Here is a 17943-nt window from a genome sequence, read left to right on the forward strand (position 1 = left end):
ATTAGGTTTAGTGAAGGCTTCGGGCTATTGGATAAATTTAGTAAGTGTGTTAATAGTGGACAGTATTGAAAGGTTATAATAGTAAATAATCTTGTCCATGGGGCTGCTAAGGACTTTAAAACGTCATCCTACCCTTCAATACTTCCATCATACTTATAAGAAGACAATTGGGCATGAAGCAAGAGATGTTATCAGTCGGCTTTATCGTTTTCTTCATCCTGTGTTGAAGAGGATATTCCCAAGTTTTATAGTTGCGCACTACTATTATATTATAGGAGTATCACTACTTTGCTCTATAATATTATATCCTGCCCGCAATTTGGACTATGTTGATATACTGTTCTTTGCTACTGGGGCTGCGACACAGGGAGGGTTGAATACTGTTGATATGAATAAACTGAATTTATACCAACAGGTAGTCCTTTACATAACCTGTATCATCACAGCACCGATTTGGATTCATGGTAGTTTAGTGTTCATTAGATTATTTTGGTTTGAGAGGTACTTTGACGGGATTAAAGATTGGTCAAAAAAGTATTACCAGATGAGGAGAACAAGAACGCTTATTGCGAGAGAAATGACAAGAACAATGTCTTCTTCAGGAATGAGCGCGAGAGGCAGAGGTAACAAAGACGCTGGCGGAGTTGGAGCCAGGGTACTCACGAAGAATTCTGTCGGAACACCAGATTTCCAAAGTAAATTGTTCAGCGGGAAAATGGTAAGACGAGATGAGGCAACAAGCGACCATGACGACAGTATCTCTACTGCTTCAGATTATACAGAGCAATCTAGCGCACACTCCATGTTGGCTTATGACGGAAATCACCCTCAACAAATTTCTGAAGTCCAAGGCGCTGTTAAGAAGCCTAATAATGCTTCTAGAATCATGCGAGAAAGGTTCCAGGGTAAGAGAGATTCTAGAGATATCTCTCCCGCTGACATGTATCGGTCGATATTAATCCTCCAAGGGCATCATCATGAAAGTGACGATGATGGCCAGGTTTTAGTAATACGTGGTCCTCACGAGAGAAGAACAGACTCCGATCACGAAGAAGAAGGAATAAGTATAAAACAAGAAAAACAGGGCCCACAGAGGGATGTATCTCCTGAGAAACAGGCTGAAAAACTTGAGACTACAAGCCCCCCTACTGGAGTACCGTTAGATAATCAACTGAAAGACAGTTCTGCTTTGGAAACTCACTTCGAGGAAGACAGAGATCAGAATTTTAATGGGAGTGATAAATCTACCCCTCATGACCTTAAATTAACTTCAACACCTGTTAGTGCCGGTAACAACATTGGAACATCAATTCAATTTGATGTTAATAACATGCCTCGCCCCTCCGCTAGGAGGCAGCATCATAGTAGAAGTGACTCTCAGAATGCCCAAGCCGAGCCTACAAATCTACTCAGACGCAGAAGATCTAGCATATTTGGTAGATTGTCATCTTCAGCAAGATTCAGAGAACGCCTTTTGCATGGTTCCGCTGTTGCCAGTTCTTCAGATGAAGAGGAGGGTGATAATGAAGAATCTGACGCTGACTCATTAGAGAATTCGTCATCCTTGGATCGGTCTCCTAAATCAAACTTTGGCGCAAAGCATACCAACGTTGCAGAAGAATATATTCACGATGAAAATTCACCCAGCAACCAGGAGAAAAAGCTAAAGCATGCCGCTTCGATGGGCAAGCAATCGGAAGATGGCAAGGCTAGAAAGATATTTAATAAAACAAAAAAATTGAAGCGATTACATACTTCTGCAAGTTTTAGCAAGGACAGTGGTGATCGTTGGCCACAGCTTATTAGAAAGCGATTAAAAAAATCACATACTGTTGGTACAACCTTTTCTCATCAGAATACCATGAACAGTATTGATTCTCTCTCCGGATTATACGATGGAGAAGATGGCCTTATGGACCTTGATATAAACCTACAATCTACCAACCGTTCTAGGTCTGAAAACTACTTATCCTATGATCATAACATTGGACGTAACTCAACTTTTATTGGGTTGACAGACCTTCAGAAGACTGAACTGGGAGGGGTGGAATACCGTGCAACCAAATTATTGTGCAAACTTTTGGTGGTATACTATATTGGGTTCCATTTGATTACAATTATATTTCTACTTCCATGGATTCATTCGAATAAAGAACATAGCGATGTTGTAAGATCATATGGGATATCTCCAACATGGTGGTCGTTTTTTACAGCAATGAGTGGTATGAACAACCTGGGCCTAACCCTGACTTCTAACTCAATGATGTCTTTTAATAAAGCTTCCTATCCTTTGATTGTACTAATTCTTGCTATGATTATTGGTCACACAGGATTTCCAATTATACTGAGGTTCGTCATTTGGATAATGTACAAATTCTCCCGTGACTTATCATCAATGAAAGAAAATCTAGGATTTTTACTAGATCATCCTCGTCGTTGTTTTACTTTATTATTTCCTAAAGCTGCAACTTGGTGGTTGTTATTGATACTTGTAATAATGAATGTTTTTGATTTAGCTATTTTCCTTGCTCTAGACTATACCTCACAACCGTTGAGTGAGTTTACGCCTGGTTATAGAGTATTAAACGGTTTATTCCAGGCAGTGAGCACGAGGACCACCGGATTCAGTGTTTTGGATATAAGTTTGTTACATCCTGCAATTCAAGTTTCATACATGGTGATGATGTACGTTTCGGTGATGCCTGTTGCTATTTCTATCAGGAGAACAAACGTTTATGAAGAGCAATCATTAGGTATTTACGGAGAAATGATTCCTATAATAGCAGACCCGATGCCTGATAGTAGCGGTCTTGAAAGAGATACGTCGGATATACAGTCTGAAACGAATATGGAGCAGGACACCAAATCTTTTATTAGCGCGCATTTGAGAAAACAACTTTCTTTTGATCTTTGGTTCATGTTTCTGGGGTTGTTTATTATTTGTATCGCAGAGGGTTCAAAAATCCGAGATCCTACCAGGGTTAATTTTACTGTTTTCCAGGTGATGTTTGAAGTTGTTAGTGCGTACGGTACTGTAGGATTGTCTTTTGGATATATCAATACAACCCAATCTTTCAGTGCCCAGTTTACACCCTTATCGAAGCTTGTAATTATAGCTCTACTAATTAGAGGAAGACACAGAGGATTACCGTACTCTCTAGATCGTGCAATAATGCTTCCTAGTGATAAACTGCAGCGCATTGACCAAATTGAAGACTTGAAACTTCAACGGACAATGACGGCTGGAAACAAAGATCCGGTGCTTCAGTATTTGAAGAAAAGGACTCAACCAGTCTCCGGCCTTGCAAACGTCATTAAACGTACAATTTCTAGAGCACCTCCATCAGCAGAAACACCAAACGAATCATCAGGAGGAAAAGCTAACAGTAACGTACCACCAAATCCTCCAGATAGTGTTCGTACAGTCAACGCCAATTTTAAGCTCAATAGAGATAAAGAGCCATTACAGGGTCCTATCGCGGACACACCTGTTGCCAAATCTTTAAGATCGTACTCCGAGGTGTCGCCACACGATAATCCCCCAAGCGACCATTTAGAAGATGCGCCATTGACACATTAATCCTTTCTATTCTTCAATCGAACATTGCAACCTATCAGAATCAAAATTTATATAGAGTAGCATAACAGACTTACTTAGTCTAAAAATTTACATAAACGCAACTAGATATGGGTTAGTGTGAAATTTCAAGCGTTAAGTGTTTTCCATAGCTCGAGTTGATCCTTTGACATCTGATTGTATTTTGCCTTAGCGGTATTCGACAATGCATTCCATTTCTCTGATAGCAACTTAACAATCTCTTGAGGGCTCATTGAAGGGTTCTGCTCTTTAATCTGAGTACGTAACTCATTAGAAAACAAAATGTACCCTGAAGGAGGCCTCTTAACGGATGTTTTCCGTGGACGTTTTGCCCGCTTTTCACTGTTTTCCGTGCGCAGTTTAGCCGCCTGTTCTTGATAATGTCTCTTTTCCGTGTCGGTTAACATAGTCCATTTATTGGCAGCCATCTTCGAAACCTCCCCAAACGAAGCATATGGGTGTTCCTTCTTTAAGTTAGGGTATGTATCCTTTAGGAACAGTCCGTATACAGAGTAACACCTCTGTGTATTTGCAATTAGCTGTTTGGCAAATACATTTTGAACTTGGGGTATAGTGCAATTAAATCTAAGGAATAAAGACATCTTGTGGGTCGATTGAGAGCTTAATATAGCTGTCGTCTCTTGGGGAGTTGGTTCCTTGTATTGGTTCAAGGATACTGTTACCGTCCCCTACTTCATCACACAACTGATGGCCGGGTAAACGAACCGATAGCAACACATTGGGGCGGGTAACCTCAAACGTGCGCAGGCCGGGTAATGTGATCGACAGGCATACCATACCGGGTAACACGATTTGCCCAATCCGCAGGGTAATCACACCGGAACAGTACGGCGCACAGCCGCATACGAAGCGAATGCCACTAGCATACTCGACATACTCGACACCCATTAATTCAGAGGATATACATTTATTACTAAGTACAACTGCCTCCAAGCCTACTAGAAATAAATCCTTCTCCAAGTCCACGGAGCTCCCGGGTTCTAAACCTGTTCACGTGTCCACTGCCCTAAGAGCTCCGCGTAGCTCTTAGCGCGATTCGGACTGCATTTTCAACATGTCCATTGAGACTTATGTCCTTGTTACATCACAATGAGCTGGACATTAGAAGGACATAGGATTGACATTTAGATGGACAAGAAATGGACACCCGGATACCTGGCGCCCAGAAAAAAAAAATTACCGATGGTGTTCTCGGCTTTACTTACCTAAAGATAGACAAATTGATGAAGTCAGAGAAAAATTTTCTCCCAACTAAGGCTAAACAATACAAGAAATGGTCATAGTTAGACTTTTAGAACACTATAAATATTTTACACAAATTCCTCCATTTAAAACTACATACTAACTTTAGTTACTTCGAAATTTAATTTACCAGCTTATATTTGTTTTACATATTATTTTCTTGGTATTTTTTTTTCCTTAGTAAACTAAAACTATTCTAAGTGCAACAGTCCCTGTCATCAGGATTAGTCCCCTTCATTATAGCGTTTTAGCGGAAATCCAAAGAGATAGAATTTTATAAACGGTATCCCCAACTCCAAAAAATTTTCAATATAAATTTCATCTATCTCTGATATCAATTGTGTAGTTATTCAGAGTTCCATTCTAAGATCTATAATTGTGTTGCTTGCTAAAGAGCGAAAAAAAGTACTTTGGACAAAAAGATCGTTGTTGAAATTAAAATATGTCTGATCTCGTTCCTATCGCTCCGATTGCTCCTCCCATGGAGTCTACTGGTGACAGACTGATGACTTTGGAAATGAAAGATGGTACTGTCGTACAAGGCTACTCATTTGGTGCTCCTGTCGAGGCCGCTGGTGAGCTTGTGTTCCAGACCGGTATGGTTGGCTACCCTGAATCCATCACGGATCCTTCCTACGAGGGCCAGATTTTGGTTATAACATATCCTTTAGTTGGTAACTACGGTGTTCCAGACCGTAATTTGAAGGACGAAATTGTGGAATCGCTACCGCGTTATTTTGAGTCTAACAGGATTCACGTTGCCGGTCTAGTTGTTGCTCATTATACTGAGGAATACTCTCACTGGCTTGCCAACTCATCGTTGGGCCAATGGTTAAAAGAGGAAGGTATCCCTGCTCTTTATGGTGTAGATACCAGAGCTCTAACGAAACATTTGAGAGATTCCGGTTCTATGTTGGGTAGAATTTCTATCCAGAAACCGGGATCAGACCATGCAGCTGCTATGTCAGCCGACTGGAGGGCCCACTTCGAGATTCCCAAGTGGCTCGATCCTAACACGGAAAACCTAGTAGCAAAGGTCTCTGTGAAGGAGCCCAAAGTGTATTATCCTGATGAGGAACATGCCATTAAGAAACCTGACGGCAAGACATTCAGAATCTTGGCAATTGATGTTGGTATGAAGTACAATCAAATTCGTTGCTTTGTCCGCAGAGGTGTAGAGTTGATTGTTGTTCCTTGGGACTATGATTTCACGAAAGAGGAATACGACGGTTTGTTTATTTCTAATGGTCCTGGTGATCCTGCGGTCCTAGGCGAGTTGTCCGCAAGGTTATCTAATGTCTTGAAGGCCAAGACCCACCCTGTTTTCGGTATTTGTTTGGGTCACCAATTGGTAGCTAGAGCTGCTGGTGCTTCTACTACTAAGCTAAAGTTCGGTAACAGAGGTCACAATATTCCATGTAATTCTACTATTTCTGGAAGATGTTACATTACTTCACAAAACCATGGTTTTGCTGTTGATGTTAATACGTTAACACCTGGATGGAAACCACTATTTGTTAACGCTAATGACGGTTCGAACGAAGGTATCTACCACGAAGAACTACCCTACTTTTCTGTTCAATTCCACCCCGAATGTACTCCAGGCCCAGAAGACACACAATTTTTGTTTGACGTTTTCATCAAAACTGTTGTGGATTTCAAAAAGACCCAACAACTAAAAGCGGTTGAATTCCCTGGTGGATTGCTGGATGATCATTTGAATGCGAACCCAAGATTAGACCCTAAAAAGGTTTTGGTTTTGGGTTCTGGTGGTTTGTCCATCGGTCAAGCTGGTGAATTTGACTATTCTGGTTCTCAAGCAATTAAAGCTTTGAAAGAAGAAGGCATCTACACAATCTTAATTAATCCAAATATCGCCACTATCCAAACTTCGAAGGGTCTTGCTGACAAGGTTTATTTCTTACCGGTTACGGCGGAGTTTGTCAGGAAAGTTATCATGCATGAGCGTCCTGATGCCATTTACTGTACATTTGGTGGTCAAACTGCTTTGTCGGTTGGTATTGAAATGAAAGATGAATTCGAAGTTCTAGGTATTAAAGTTTTGGGTACTCCTATAGAAACTATTATCACCACCGAAGATCGTGAATTGTTCTCAAACGCCATGGATGAAATTAACGAAAAATGTGCCAAGTCAAAGGCCGCTTCTACTGTACAGGAGGCCCTAGATGCGGTGAAAGACATTGGATATCCAGTCATTGTTCGTGCTGCTTATGCTTTAGGTGGTTTAGGATCAGGGTTTGCTTCTAACGAAAAGGAATTGGTTGACCTATGTAATGTCGCCTTTGCATCGTCTCCTCAAGTTTTAGTTGAAAGGTCCATGAAAGGCTGGAAGGAAATCGAATATGAGGTTGTTCGTGACGCCTTTGATAACTGTATTACTGTTTGTAATATGGAGAACTTCGATCCACTTGGAATCCACACAGGTGACTCCATCGTTGTTGCTCCCTCTCAAACTTTATCAGATGAAGACTATAATATGTTGAGAACTACTGCAGTCAGGGTTATTAGACATTTGGGCGTTGTTGGTGAATGTAACATCCAATACGCTTTAAACCCATTTTCCAAGGAGTATTGTATTATTGAAGTTAATGCCCGTTTATCACGTTCGTCTGCTTTGGCATCTAAAGCTACTGGTTACCCACTTGCATACACTGCTGCTAAGTTGGGTTTGAGAATTCCATTGAACGAAGTTAAAAACTCTATTACACAAAGTACATGTGCTTGTTTTGAACCATCATTGGATTACTGTGTCGTTAAGATGCCAAGATGGGATTTAAAGAAGTTTACTCGTGTGTCAACTTTGTTATCATCTTCCATGAAATCTGTCGGTGAGGTCATGAGTATTGGTAGAACATTTGAAGAGGCCATCCAGAAGGCCATCAGATCTACTGAGTATTCGAACCTAGGGTTTGGTGAAGTCGATATGGATATTGATATCGATTATGAGTTGCGCAATCCATCTGATTTGCGTATCTTTGCAATTGCCAATGCATTTGCAAAGTTAGGTTACTCTGTTGATAAGGTATGGGAGATGACCAAGATCGACAAGTGGTTCTTGAACAAGTTATATTCTTTAGTTAACTTCGGCAAGCACTTGAAATCATTTGGTACAAAAGAAGCCTTACCAGCATTAGTTTTGAGACAAGCCAAACAATTAGGCTTTGATGATAGGCAAATCGCTAAGGCATTAGAGTCAAATGAGGTAGCAATCCGTCGTTTAAGAAAAGAACACAATATTGTTCCATATGTTAAACAAATTGATACTGTTGCAGCAGAATTCCCAGCCCATACCAATTACTTGTATATGACGTACAATGCAGCTGAACATGACTTGGAATTTAAAGACAATGGTGTTATGGTTCTTGGATCAGGTGTTTACCGTATTGGTTCTTCTGTAGAATTTGATTGGTGTGCCGTTACTACTGTCAGAACTTTACGTGAGAATAAAATTAAAACCATTATGGTTAACTATAACCCTGAAACCGTGTCCACCGACTACGACGAAGCTGATAGATTATACTTTGAAACTATAAACTTAGAAAGGATTCTAGATATTTATGAAGTTGAATCCTCAGCTGGTGTTATCGTTTCAATGGGTGGCCAAACTTCCAACAATATTGCTATGTCTCTACACCGTGAAAATGTGAAGATTTTGGGTACCTCGCCTGAAATGATTGACTCAGCAGAGAACAGATATAAGTTCTCAAGGATGTTGGATCAAATTGGTGTCGATCAACCAGCTTGGAAGGAATTGACTTCTATTGATGAGGCAGAAGATTTTGCAAACGAGGTTGGATACCCAGTTTTAGTTCGTCCTTCATATGTGTTATCCGGTGCTGCAATGAACACAGCTTACTCAAAGGATGATCTTGAGTCATACTTAAACCAGGCTGTGGAAGTTTCCCGCGATTATCCTGTTGTTATTACAAAATACATTGAAAATGCAAAGGAAATCGAAATGGATGCTGTTGCAAGAGATGGTGAAATGATTATGCATGTGGTTTCAGAACACGTGGAAAACGCCGGTGTTCATTCTGGTGATGCTACATTGATTGTACCTCCACAAGATTTGGAGCCACAGACTGTTAAAAGAATTGTGGATGCTACTGCCAAGATCGGTAGAGCCTTGAAAATCACTGGTCCCTACAATATTCAATTCATTGCTAAGAACAACGAGATTAAGGTTATCGAATGTAATGTCAGAGCTTCGAGATCTTTCCCATTCATATCGAAGGTTGTTGGAGTGAACTTGATTAACTTGTCGACCAGGGCAATCTTGGGCTTACCAGTAACTCCTTATCCAGTAGAAAAGTTACCAGAAGATTATGTTGCTGTTAAGGTTCCACAATTTTCTTTCCCTAGATTGGCAGGTGCTGATCCAGTCCTGGGTGTGGAAATGGCTTCTACCGGTGAAGTTGCAACCTTTGGCCACTCTAAGTACGAGGCATACCTAAAGTCTTTACTATCAACTGGTTTCAAGTTACCTAAGAAAAATGTTTTGTTATCTATTGGGTCTTATAAAGAGAAACAGGAGATGTTACCATCTGTTGAAAAACTATATAACATGGGTTATAAATTGTTTGCCACCGCTGGTACTGCTGATTTCCTATCAGAGCATGGTATTCCAGTTCAATATTTGGAATTCCTAAACGATGGAGACGATGAAAAATACGAATACTCGTTAACTCAACATTTGGCCAACAATAAGATTGATTTGTACATTAATTTGCCATCTGCCAACAGGTTCCGTCGTCCTGCATCTTATGTATCAAAGGGATACAAAACTCGTCGTTTGGCTGTTGACTACTCTGTCCCATTGGTCACTAATGTTAAGTGTGCTAAACTTTTGATTGAGGCTATTTTTAGAAACTTGAGTTTGGACGTCTCTGCAAGAGATGCTCAAACATCACATCGAACTGTTACCGTTCCTGGTTTAATTAACATTTCTTCTTACGTTCCAAATATTTCCAATGTTGTACAAGGTCCAGCCGAATTAAAGGAGACTACACGAGTTTCTCTTGAGTCTGGGTTTACCTTCTCTCAAATAATGCCAAAATCCACATCTGGACCGGTCATTACGGATGGTGTATCTTTGAAAGTTGCAACTTCAGTAGCTGAAAAGTCTGCTTACACCAACTTTAGTTTCACAATAGCTGCCACACCAAACAATATTGAGGATGTAGCTGCTGAAGCTGGAAAGACTACTGCCTTGTTTTTGCCATATCGTGGATTGACCGACAAGGTGTCCAGTGTTGCTGATCATTTGAAGAACTGGCCAGTAGATAAGCAAATCATTGCTGAAGCTAAAACATCAGATCTTGCATCTGTGTTGTTGTTAGCTTCATTGCAAAATAGGCCAATTCATATTACCGGTGTTTCACAAAAGGAAGATTTGTCTCTGATCATGACTGTAAAGGAAAAACAGAGTACTGTCACATGTGATGTTAACATCCATGCTCTATTTGTTTCCCAGGATGACTACCCAGAGGCATTGTTTTTACCAACTAAGGAAGATCAAGATTTCTTGTGGCGTAACGTAGATGCTATTGACGTCTTTTCTATTGGTTCTCTACCAATCGCATTGGCTGAGGTTACGGGCAATGAAGTTGCCACTGGCTTGGGTATTAAAGAAGCTCTACCCTTGTTGATTTCCGCCGTTAACAACGGAAAATTGACAATAGATGACATTGTTGAAAAGTTGCACGATAATCCAGCCAAAATTTTCAATATTCCTGAACAAGACGCCAAGGTAGAGCTTGATTTGGACTTTGCCTTTAGACATACCAAGAGATGGTGTCCTTACACCAAAGGTGGTTTGAAAGGTGGTGTCGAGCGTGTTGTTGTTAACGACGAAACCGTTGTGTTGAGTGGAGATCTAATTACCAAGGATGCGAAGGGTACTGCTGTAGTTACTTCAGTCGCTCCAATTTCAATAAACAGCTTTGAGTCCCAATTTACTCCAATAATTCCACATCCTACAACTACGGGGAGAAAAAGGTTCTCATTTTCTAATGAGAGCCTTATGTCCGTAGCTTCTGGTGACGGTGACCTAGATGACGCAATAATTGACCAGCCATTACAGCAAAGGTTGATGTCGTCAAGACCACCAAAGGAATTGCAAGCTCCAACCGCTCTTCAGAGTCTAATTCGTGGTAACAACCCATTCTTAAGAAGGAACATCTTGTCCATTAATCAATTTAAACGTTCTGATTTCCACGCGCTTTTTGCAGTTGCTCAGGAACTCAGATCTGCCGTGGAAAAACATGGTGTTTTAGATTTGATGAAGAGTAGTGTTTTGACCGTTCTCTTTTATGAGCCATCTACAAGAACTTCTTCTTCGTTTATTGCTGCTATGGAGCGCTTGGGTGGTAGAACAGTAAACATTAACACGTCTGCTTCTTCCGTCAGAAAAGGTGAAACCTTGCAGGACACTATAAGAACTTTGGCCTGCTATTCAGATGCTATTGTTTTGAGACATCCAGATGAGATGTCTGCTCACATTGCTGCGAAGTATTCACCAGTGCCAATTATCAATGGTGGAAATGGATCACGTGAACATCCTACACAGGCCTTCTTGGACTTGTTTACTATTCGCGAAGAATTGGGCACTGTTAACGGAATTACCGTCACTTTCATGGGTGACTTGAAATATGGAAGACCAGTGCACTCTCTATGTAGACTTTTGAAGCACTACCAGGTTAGAATTAACCTGGTTTCACCAAAGGAATTGAGATTGCCTGAAACTCTGCGCAAGGAATTACTTGAAAATGGTTTACTGGGAGTTGAAAGTAAAGAATTGACAAACGAAATAATTTCTAGGTCAGATGTTCTGTACTGTACCAGAGTTCAACAAGAGAGATTCAAGAGCGAAGAAGAATACTTACGTTTGAAGGATACCTATATTGTTGAAAATAAAATCTTATCCCACGCTAAGGAAAATATGGTCGTTATGCACCCATTGCCTCGTGTTAGCGAGATCCGCGAGGAAGTTGACTATGACCATCGTGCAGCTTACTTTAGACAAATGAAATATGGTTTGTTTGTCAGAATGGCAGTGTTAGCCATGGTGTTGGGTGTTGACATGTAAATTACCAGACATAGTCTGCAATTGCCAAAAATTAAAACTAAACGAAATACTCGGCTACTCTTTTGTTTAAAATTCAATTTACTTGTCCGTTAATGGGGATCTCGGGCAGGTAAAAGAGTGTTATCATCAGCATACAAGCCGTTATTTAGAAGCGAAATTTAAGTCAGCTTCACGTTTATAGTACATATGTTTATTATCAGTTTAGTTTTATTTTCATTTTAGAATTTATTTGGACATTATGTAGTGTCTACTATTTGCATTTTGGGTTAATGACAATTTAATGATTTAATGTGTTTAATGTAATTTAATTTAATTTAATTTAATTTATTTTTTATTTTTATTTTATTTTTATTTTTATTTTTATTTTTATTTTTATTTTTATTTTATATTGTAGATTTCCTTTCCTGAAAATTCTGTCACTATTTCAGGGTTACCCGGTGTCTAATGTTGGTGATGAAAGTCAATTAAATTCATCAAGCTCTTCAAGCTGTAACTAGTACTGCTGAACATTCATTCATGTTTAGTTGCTATGATATATGATCGTGTGTTATTAAAGCATACCATACCTAGAATATTCAGGCAAGCTTCAGCTAGGCTTTTGCACAATAAAGGAAGACTTGCAAACGGCAATGCTGGTCTCTTCTCCAACTTGAATGGCTTTCTCGACAGACCTGTAAATAATAGAATACCGAGGACCAGCCCGAGAAAGCAGTATAGACAGGATTACGATAGAAGTAGAAAGTTTGATATTAAATGGAATAATGGTTCTTATAGGGCACAGGAAGCTGCGAAAAGCGTTACTGATAAAGTTGTAGATCTTCGCAGAGATGGTAAAATAACGGTTATTCTGTCCAACGGTGAGCTTCTTCGGTCTAATATCTTCCAGCTAGCGAAGACTTTGAACTTGGATGAGCAGGGAATCTTGTTTTTGAAGTCTGGTGAGGACTATGATGGAAAGCCTTTACCAGTAGTTAAGGTGGTGGATGCGCGCACAGCGAAGAATGCGTACTCAGACATGTTGGCTAAAAAAAGGACACAAGAAATGTTAGACATGGGCTTAAATGCGAATAGAGCTGGAGTCTCTACGAAGGCAAAGGATACGACGAAAAATATCAAGGTTTCTTGGCAGATTTCTGACTCCGATCTGGGAAATCAAAAACTTAATGAAATCGTTTCTCAGCTAAACAAAGGACATAAGGTCATGCTGTTTATCTGCGAGAAAGAATCGAATAAAATGGATCCTATCATACCAAAGACCGAATTGAATGATTTCAAGAGGTTGCCAGATAAGGTTGTAAAACGCCGCGAGGAAATTATGAAAACGCTTAATATTATCGTCAGCGATCACACTTCGAATGTTACTGTTGAAGGAAACATAAATAGTAGAATCATTATGAAGTTACAGCCCAAGAAAGTCAAAACTATGTCAGCTAAAGAGAAGCGCACGATGAAAGAAGAGCGTAAGAAGGAGAGACGAGAGAAGTTGCAGAAAAGAGCCGAAAAGGCAAAACAGCAATTGCAAATCCAAGAAGGTGGAGCTGAGGAGTAGATTCTGCCCACAGATGGATTTCTTCAAATCATACCTTGTATATAAAACTTTCCGTTCTAAACTCCTTCAGTTCTAAGAATAATATATCTATATATTGGTGGAAAGATTGTAAAAGCTAATAAATGCAGCAATAAGAAACCAAAGCTTTTTCTGATTCTGAAGGCTCATAGACACAATACCAAGGGCTTATTCAGATCACTTGGAGCTTTAAATGAAATATCTAGTTAAATATTAAAATGCGCGTGGCATGGAAACTTTTCTTTTACTGGAAACAGCTCTTCCCCTAAACCTAAAATTCATGCATGGTGATGACCGTACTTTACATGGCTTGAACTAAAAATACAGAGCAATAGATGACGATATGAGACTTGAATATTTAGCTACATGGCTATTCAAGTCCTGCGTGATCGCTTCGGTGTTCAGTGTGCTACTTTCAGCACTTACCATGCTCTCACAATTAATGAACTACAGAATACCGCAACAACAGAGGCTAATCCTAAGGATACAATTACTAGTGCCGATTTTTAGCATAACATGCCTACTAGCCATTATATATCCCAATATGGCTACTATCTTAATTGATCCAATTAGAGAGGTTTATGAAAGTTTCGTCATCTACACTTTTTTTAGTTTATTAACGTTATTATTAGGCGGGGAGAGGAACATATTAGTGAATATAGCGCCAAAGCAGAATGCGTTGCGGCATCCTATACCGGTTCTTGGAAGGTGGATTCTTCCTGCGGTGGACCTAAGCGATCCAAAAGCTTTCCTAGCTATCAAACGGGGTATCTTACAGTATGTTTGGTTTAAACCTATATATTGCTTGGGGATGTCGATATGTCAACAAATGAAGTGGAAGGTGGGTATTCGCTGTTTGGTTATAGCCTATAATGCAAGTGCGTCATGGTCATTGTACGACTTGGCTTTGTTCTGGAAATGCTTATACCACGAGCTAGCGCAGTATAATCCGTGGCCTAAGTTTCTATGCGTTAAATTAATAATATTTGCTTCTTATTGGCAAGGAATGATTATTGATCTTCTTCAGTATTTTAATGTGATTTCGGAGCGACCAGACGTTAATATGGGTTATATATATCAAAATACAAGTCTATGCCTCGAAATGATAGTATTTGCCCTAGCGCATAGGTGGGCTTTTCCATGGACAGAATATAGTGCCAGACAGATTCCGATGGGAGCAAGAATGAAGTTCTACTATGCATTAAGAGACTGGCTGGGCTGGAAAGATCTAGCTTGGGACTTCAAAACGACATTTAAAGGAAGTGAATACACCTACAGAAACTTCGCTGCTACGGAAGCAAACTCAGAAAGACGACAGAAGATGATTAATGATGGTTTAAGATACACGAACTTTGGCACAGAGAGGCATTGGATAAAAGGTTCACCAAGCAAGTACGGATCTATAACTAGCGACGAAGATTGGTTAGATTTAATTGAGGGAATACCGACTTACATTCCAGAGGACAGTAAATATCCTGTAATATGGGATGCAAGTTCTCGCAGGTATACGAGAAGCATCGTACAATTACGAGAGACTATGGCTCGGGAATTCGCCACTTCTTTAGTTGGTGTTTAGTTCCGTTTTTTGTTGTTGATATAAACGTCAATGTCCTTATCATTCTCTATGTGCGACTATAAAGCGACTATTAACAGCATTATCAACATCTATATAGTTCAGGTAACTAAAAACAATAATAGTCGTAATGTACATATCCACAAAATTAGGAAATGGTCCAATGACCAAATAAATGATCAAATAAAAGGAGTACTTACATGATGATTATTACAATGCCAAACAGCGACAACTAGAGACGGGTGGAAAAAACTAGATACAAGTATGCGTTGGTATAAGTGTTAAACCGTCAGGGGGTCCACGAAAATAGGAAGTGTTTTGCAAATTCATAAGATGTCCACGAAATTGCAGTGGCAGGCATGTTACTTATAACCCTTGGCTTTAGACCTCTAAAGAAGCCTTTCCATCGATAAGTCTGATATATCGCAGATGCTGCCTTTTTGAATGTATTAGCGTCTCTAAATATTTGCTTGTCAACGACATCTGATCCCCGAACTTGAAGCACTGTCTTGATGCAGTCTAATGGAGTAGTTATGGCAGCGCAGGTGGCACCGGAAATACCACCACACAGACAATGTATCCAGGGACTGTATGTATTTTGAGGATTGAGAAATTTTGTAGTAGACTCGTAAATCACAAAGTTAATTGCAGCAAATGGAATATTCATCGCTAGAGTCGTCGGGTAAGAATAGTGAAATGCCGCAAGGCCTTCATTTTGATATATTCTCACTGCACACCGGAACATAGAATCGTTGGGATGTAGCTGGAGCCTTTGTTTTATAGTATCAAAGGGGTTCATTAAGGCATCTGCTGCAATAGTGGCAACCATCCCACTGACCGCCGTTTTCAAAGGCTGGTGAGTATGTACATCCTCTGGATCAATTAGATGAGCTTTGCATACTTCATAAGTAGCAAAGTAAACCGCGTGTGCTGGACCAGCACCCAATATCACTGACTGAACACCTTTCCACAAAGCGAAAGAACCTTCAGTAGTAGAAATCTTAGATATATACGCCAGCATATTGGGCGATATTTTATTGAATTTTCCAGCTGTACTATTCCCAGCGGCTTGCATTCGAGTTTTAATAGCATCTATTGGAAACATAATGGTATGTTCCATGACTCCAGCGAATGCACCCGCAATAAGCTGGTATGATAATGGAGCACTCTCTGGGAGCGATTCATAATCCAGTTCCTTTTCATCCATAACACTTAATGGATTTTCCGTATGGATACAAGTAGATGGGTTTTAAAATCCACTAAACGTAAATGGATGTTCACAATGAGTTTAGTTCACTAACGCTGGAATTTATTTTAATGAATTTTTCTTTTTAGAGTTGAGAAAAAAATTACAGAGAAAATTGCAAGAAGGTGCGGATTCAATGACTTAAGTGTAATTGAGCCGGTAGCTGTTTAGAGGCTTGGAGCATGGCTGAACCTGCTTTATAATAGCACCCACTTTGTCGCTGTGTTTCTGTGTTGAAGTTTCGTGTACTGCTTGATTACGTAAGTCAACCGGAACTTCGATGCCTTATTAACAACCGACATATTGGAACAGAGTAGGACACACTAGGACCACTACAATGGGGATTGATGCGTAGATAATGAATCTCCCTACTATTAGAATTCGTGGTGTACCTTTGTAGAGTGTTTGGGTACTGTTTTCGATTGGGCTACCACTATTGCTGCGTGTTCGATCATCTGTCATGACCAACTTCAACAGTGTGTAGACAATTGGCTTGCTGAGGGCGCCTTTCCAGAGAATTGTAATTACTGAACCTAGCAGTATCCTTATAACCGAAGTTTGGGCTGTAGGAATAATGTCCAGAGGTGAAGGAATTGGATATAGCCTTGCGGACAACCAGGTGGATAGATCGATACCAGTAATAACGCCAATGAAGCACACAGTATCCTCAAAGCAGGGACAGTTATCCACAGGCTTCACGTGTGTGAAAAGCAAAATTAATCCCACAATTGGCACGGTAATGGGAAACCACCAACCACAATTACTGATCACAAGATCATATTGAAGGCATTCTCTTGAGAGTAATCGCCAAGTGAAGCAGAATAAGCCAACTAGAGAGCCTAGAGAAATATCTAAGATCCCATGCATACCGCAGTATATGCGGCCAACGGCAAGTGTAAGGTAGTAGAAAATAATGGCTACTGCGCAACTGATGCAGAAGATCTGGCTGTAATTATTCCGAACTTCCCACAAATAGGATAGCATAAGGAGCGTAGCTCCCATTGCATTGGCAGAATGTGAGCTAGGGGCACCGTACTCTTTAGTTGTATATTTGCTCAATGCTATCCTATGACATGGAGGCGATAAAGGTCTTGGTAGACATAGGTAATCCTTGAAAAACCCTGTAATATAGATCGAGTAGCCCAGGATGTATACTAGGTCTTTTGTAACTGCGTAATGTCCAACCCAAGTAGGCATGGGTAGACCAAGCACGTAAAACATGTGAGAACCTAGTAAAGCAGTATATGCGAAGTATTCATCTCTCCAGGGTGTTCTGAATCTTTGCTGCCATCTATGGATAGCTTCAGAGTCTCCGTTAGTGAATTGAAGGAAATATTCTCTGCATTTGAATCTGAAACTACTCATATATGGCTTGAAGTGTTCAGGAGGCATTTTACTGGCATCCTTAAGTGCATTATCTTCATCATAGACATTGACATGAATGGGTGCTTCAATCATGGGCTCTGAGCCTTCATCAAGGACGTTTGCTGCTAGAGTAGCAATCGAATCAGCAACGGCTTTACCAGATAGCAGATCAGGGCTTTGGTCTTGCATGTTGTTAATTGTATGTGATTTGCAGTTCTTCGTG

At 40.1% G+C, this 17943-nt stretch overlaps 7 protein-coding genes across 7 annotated transcripts; 4 read left to right on the forward strand and 3 right to left on the reverse strand.

Annotated features, from left to right (window-relative positions):
* Window positions 1-97: 97 nt before the first annotated feature.
* TRK1 (Trk1p) lies at window positions 98-3580 on the forward strand (the record flags this gene model as incomplete). The annotated part of the gene is made up of 1 exon (XM_018130630.1): window positions 98-3580. One exon carries the CDS (start codon window positions 98-100, stop codon window positions 3578-3580), a length of 3483 nt encoding a protein of 1160 aa, XP_017986119.1.
* Window positions 3581-3705: 125 nt separating this feature from the next.
* On the reverse strand, window positions 3706-4200 carry AW171_hschr2936 (HBR223Cp; the record flags this gene model as incomplete). Its single annotated transcript, XM_018130631.1, has 1 exon — window positions 3706-4200. The coding sequence occupies one exon, from the start codon at window positions 4198-4200 to the stop codon at window positions 3706-3708; it is 495 nt and encodes a 164-aa protein (XP_017986120.1).
* Window positions 4201-5303: 1103 nt separating this feature from the next.
* Window positions 5304-11969, forward strand: URA2 (bifunctional carbamoylphosphate synthetase/aspartate transcarbamylase; the record flags this gene model as incomplete). Its single annotated transcript, XM_018130632.1, has 1 exon — window positions 5304-11969. One exon carries the CDS (start codon window positions 5304-5306, stop codon window positions 11967-11969), a length of 6666 nt encoding a protein of 2221 aa, XP_017986121.1.
* Window positions 11970-12498: 529 nt separating this feature from the next.
* On the forward strand, window positions 12499-13518 carry AIM23 (Aim23p; the record flags this gene model as incomplete). The annotated part of the gene is made up of 1 exon (XM_018130633.1): window positions 12499-13518. One exon carries the CDS (start codon window positions 12499-12501, stop codon window positions 13516-13518), a length of 1020 nt encoding a protein of 339 aa, XP_017986122.1.
* A 361-nt stretch (window positions 13519-13879) lies between these two features.
* HFL1 (Hfl1p) lies at window positions 13880-15112 on the forward strand (the record flags this gene model as incomplete). The annotated part of the gene is made up of 1 exon (XM_018130634.1): window positions 13880-15112. One exon carries the CDS (start codon window positions 13880-13882, stop codon window positions 15110-15112), a length of 1233 nt encoding a protein of 410 aa, XP_017986123.1.
* Window positions 15113-15398: 286 nt separating this feature from the next.
* Window positions 15399-16316, reverse strand: AW171_hschr2940 (HBR227Cp; the record flags this gene model as incomplete). The annotated part of the gene is made up of 1 exon (XM_018130635.1): window positions 15399-16316. One exon carries the CDS (start codon window positions 16314-16316, stop codon window positions 15399-15401), a length of 918 nt encoding a protein of 305 aa, XP_017986124.1.
* Window positions 16317-16643: 327 nt separating this feature from the next.
* On the reverse strand, window positions 16644-17909 carry AW171_hschr2941 (phosphatase PAP2 family protein; the record flags this gene model as incomplete). Its single annotated transcript, XM_018130636.1, has 1 exon — window positions 16644-17909. One exon carries the CDS (start codon window positions 17907-17909, stop codon window positions 16644-16646), a length of 1266 nt encoding a protein of 421 aa, XP_017986125.1.
* Window positions 17910-17943: the final 34 nt, after the last annotated feature.

Source organism: Eremothecium sinecaudum, chromosome II (assembly GCF_001548555.1).
Source record: "Eremothecium sinecaudum strain ATCC 58844 chromosome II, complete sequence".
Lineage (NCBI taxonomy): Eukaryota > Fungi > Ascomycota > Saccharomycetes > Saccharomycetales > Saccharomycetaceae > Eremothecium > Eremothecium sinecaudum.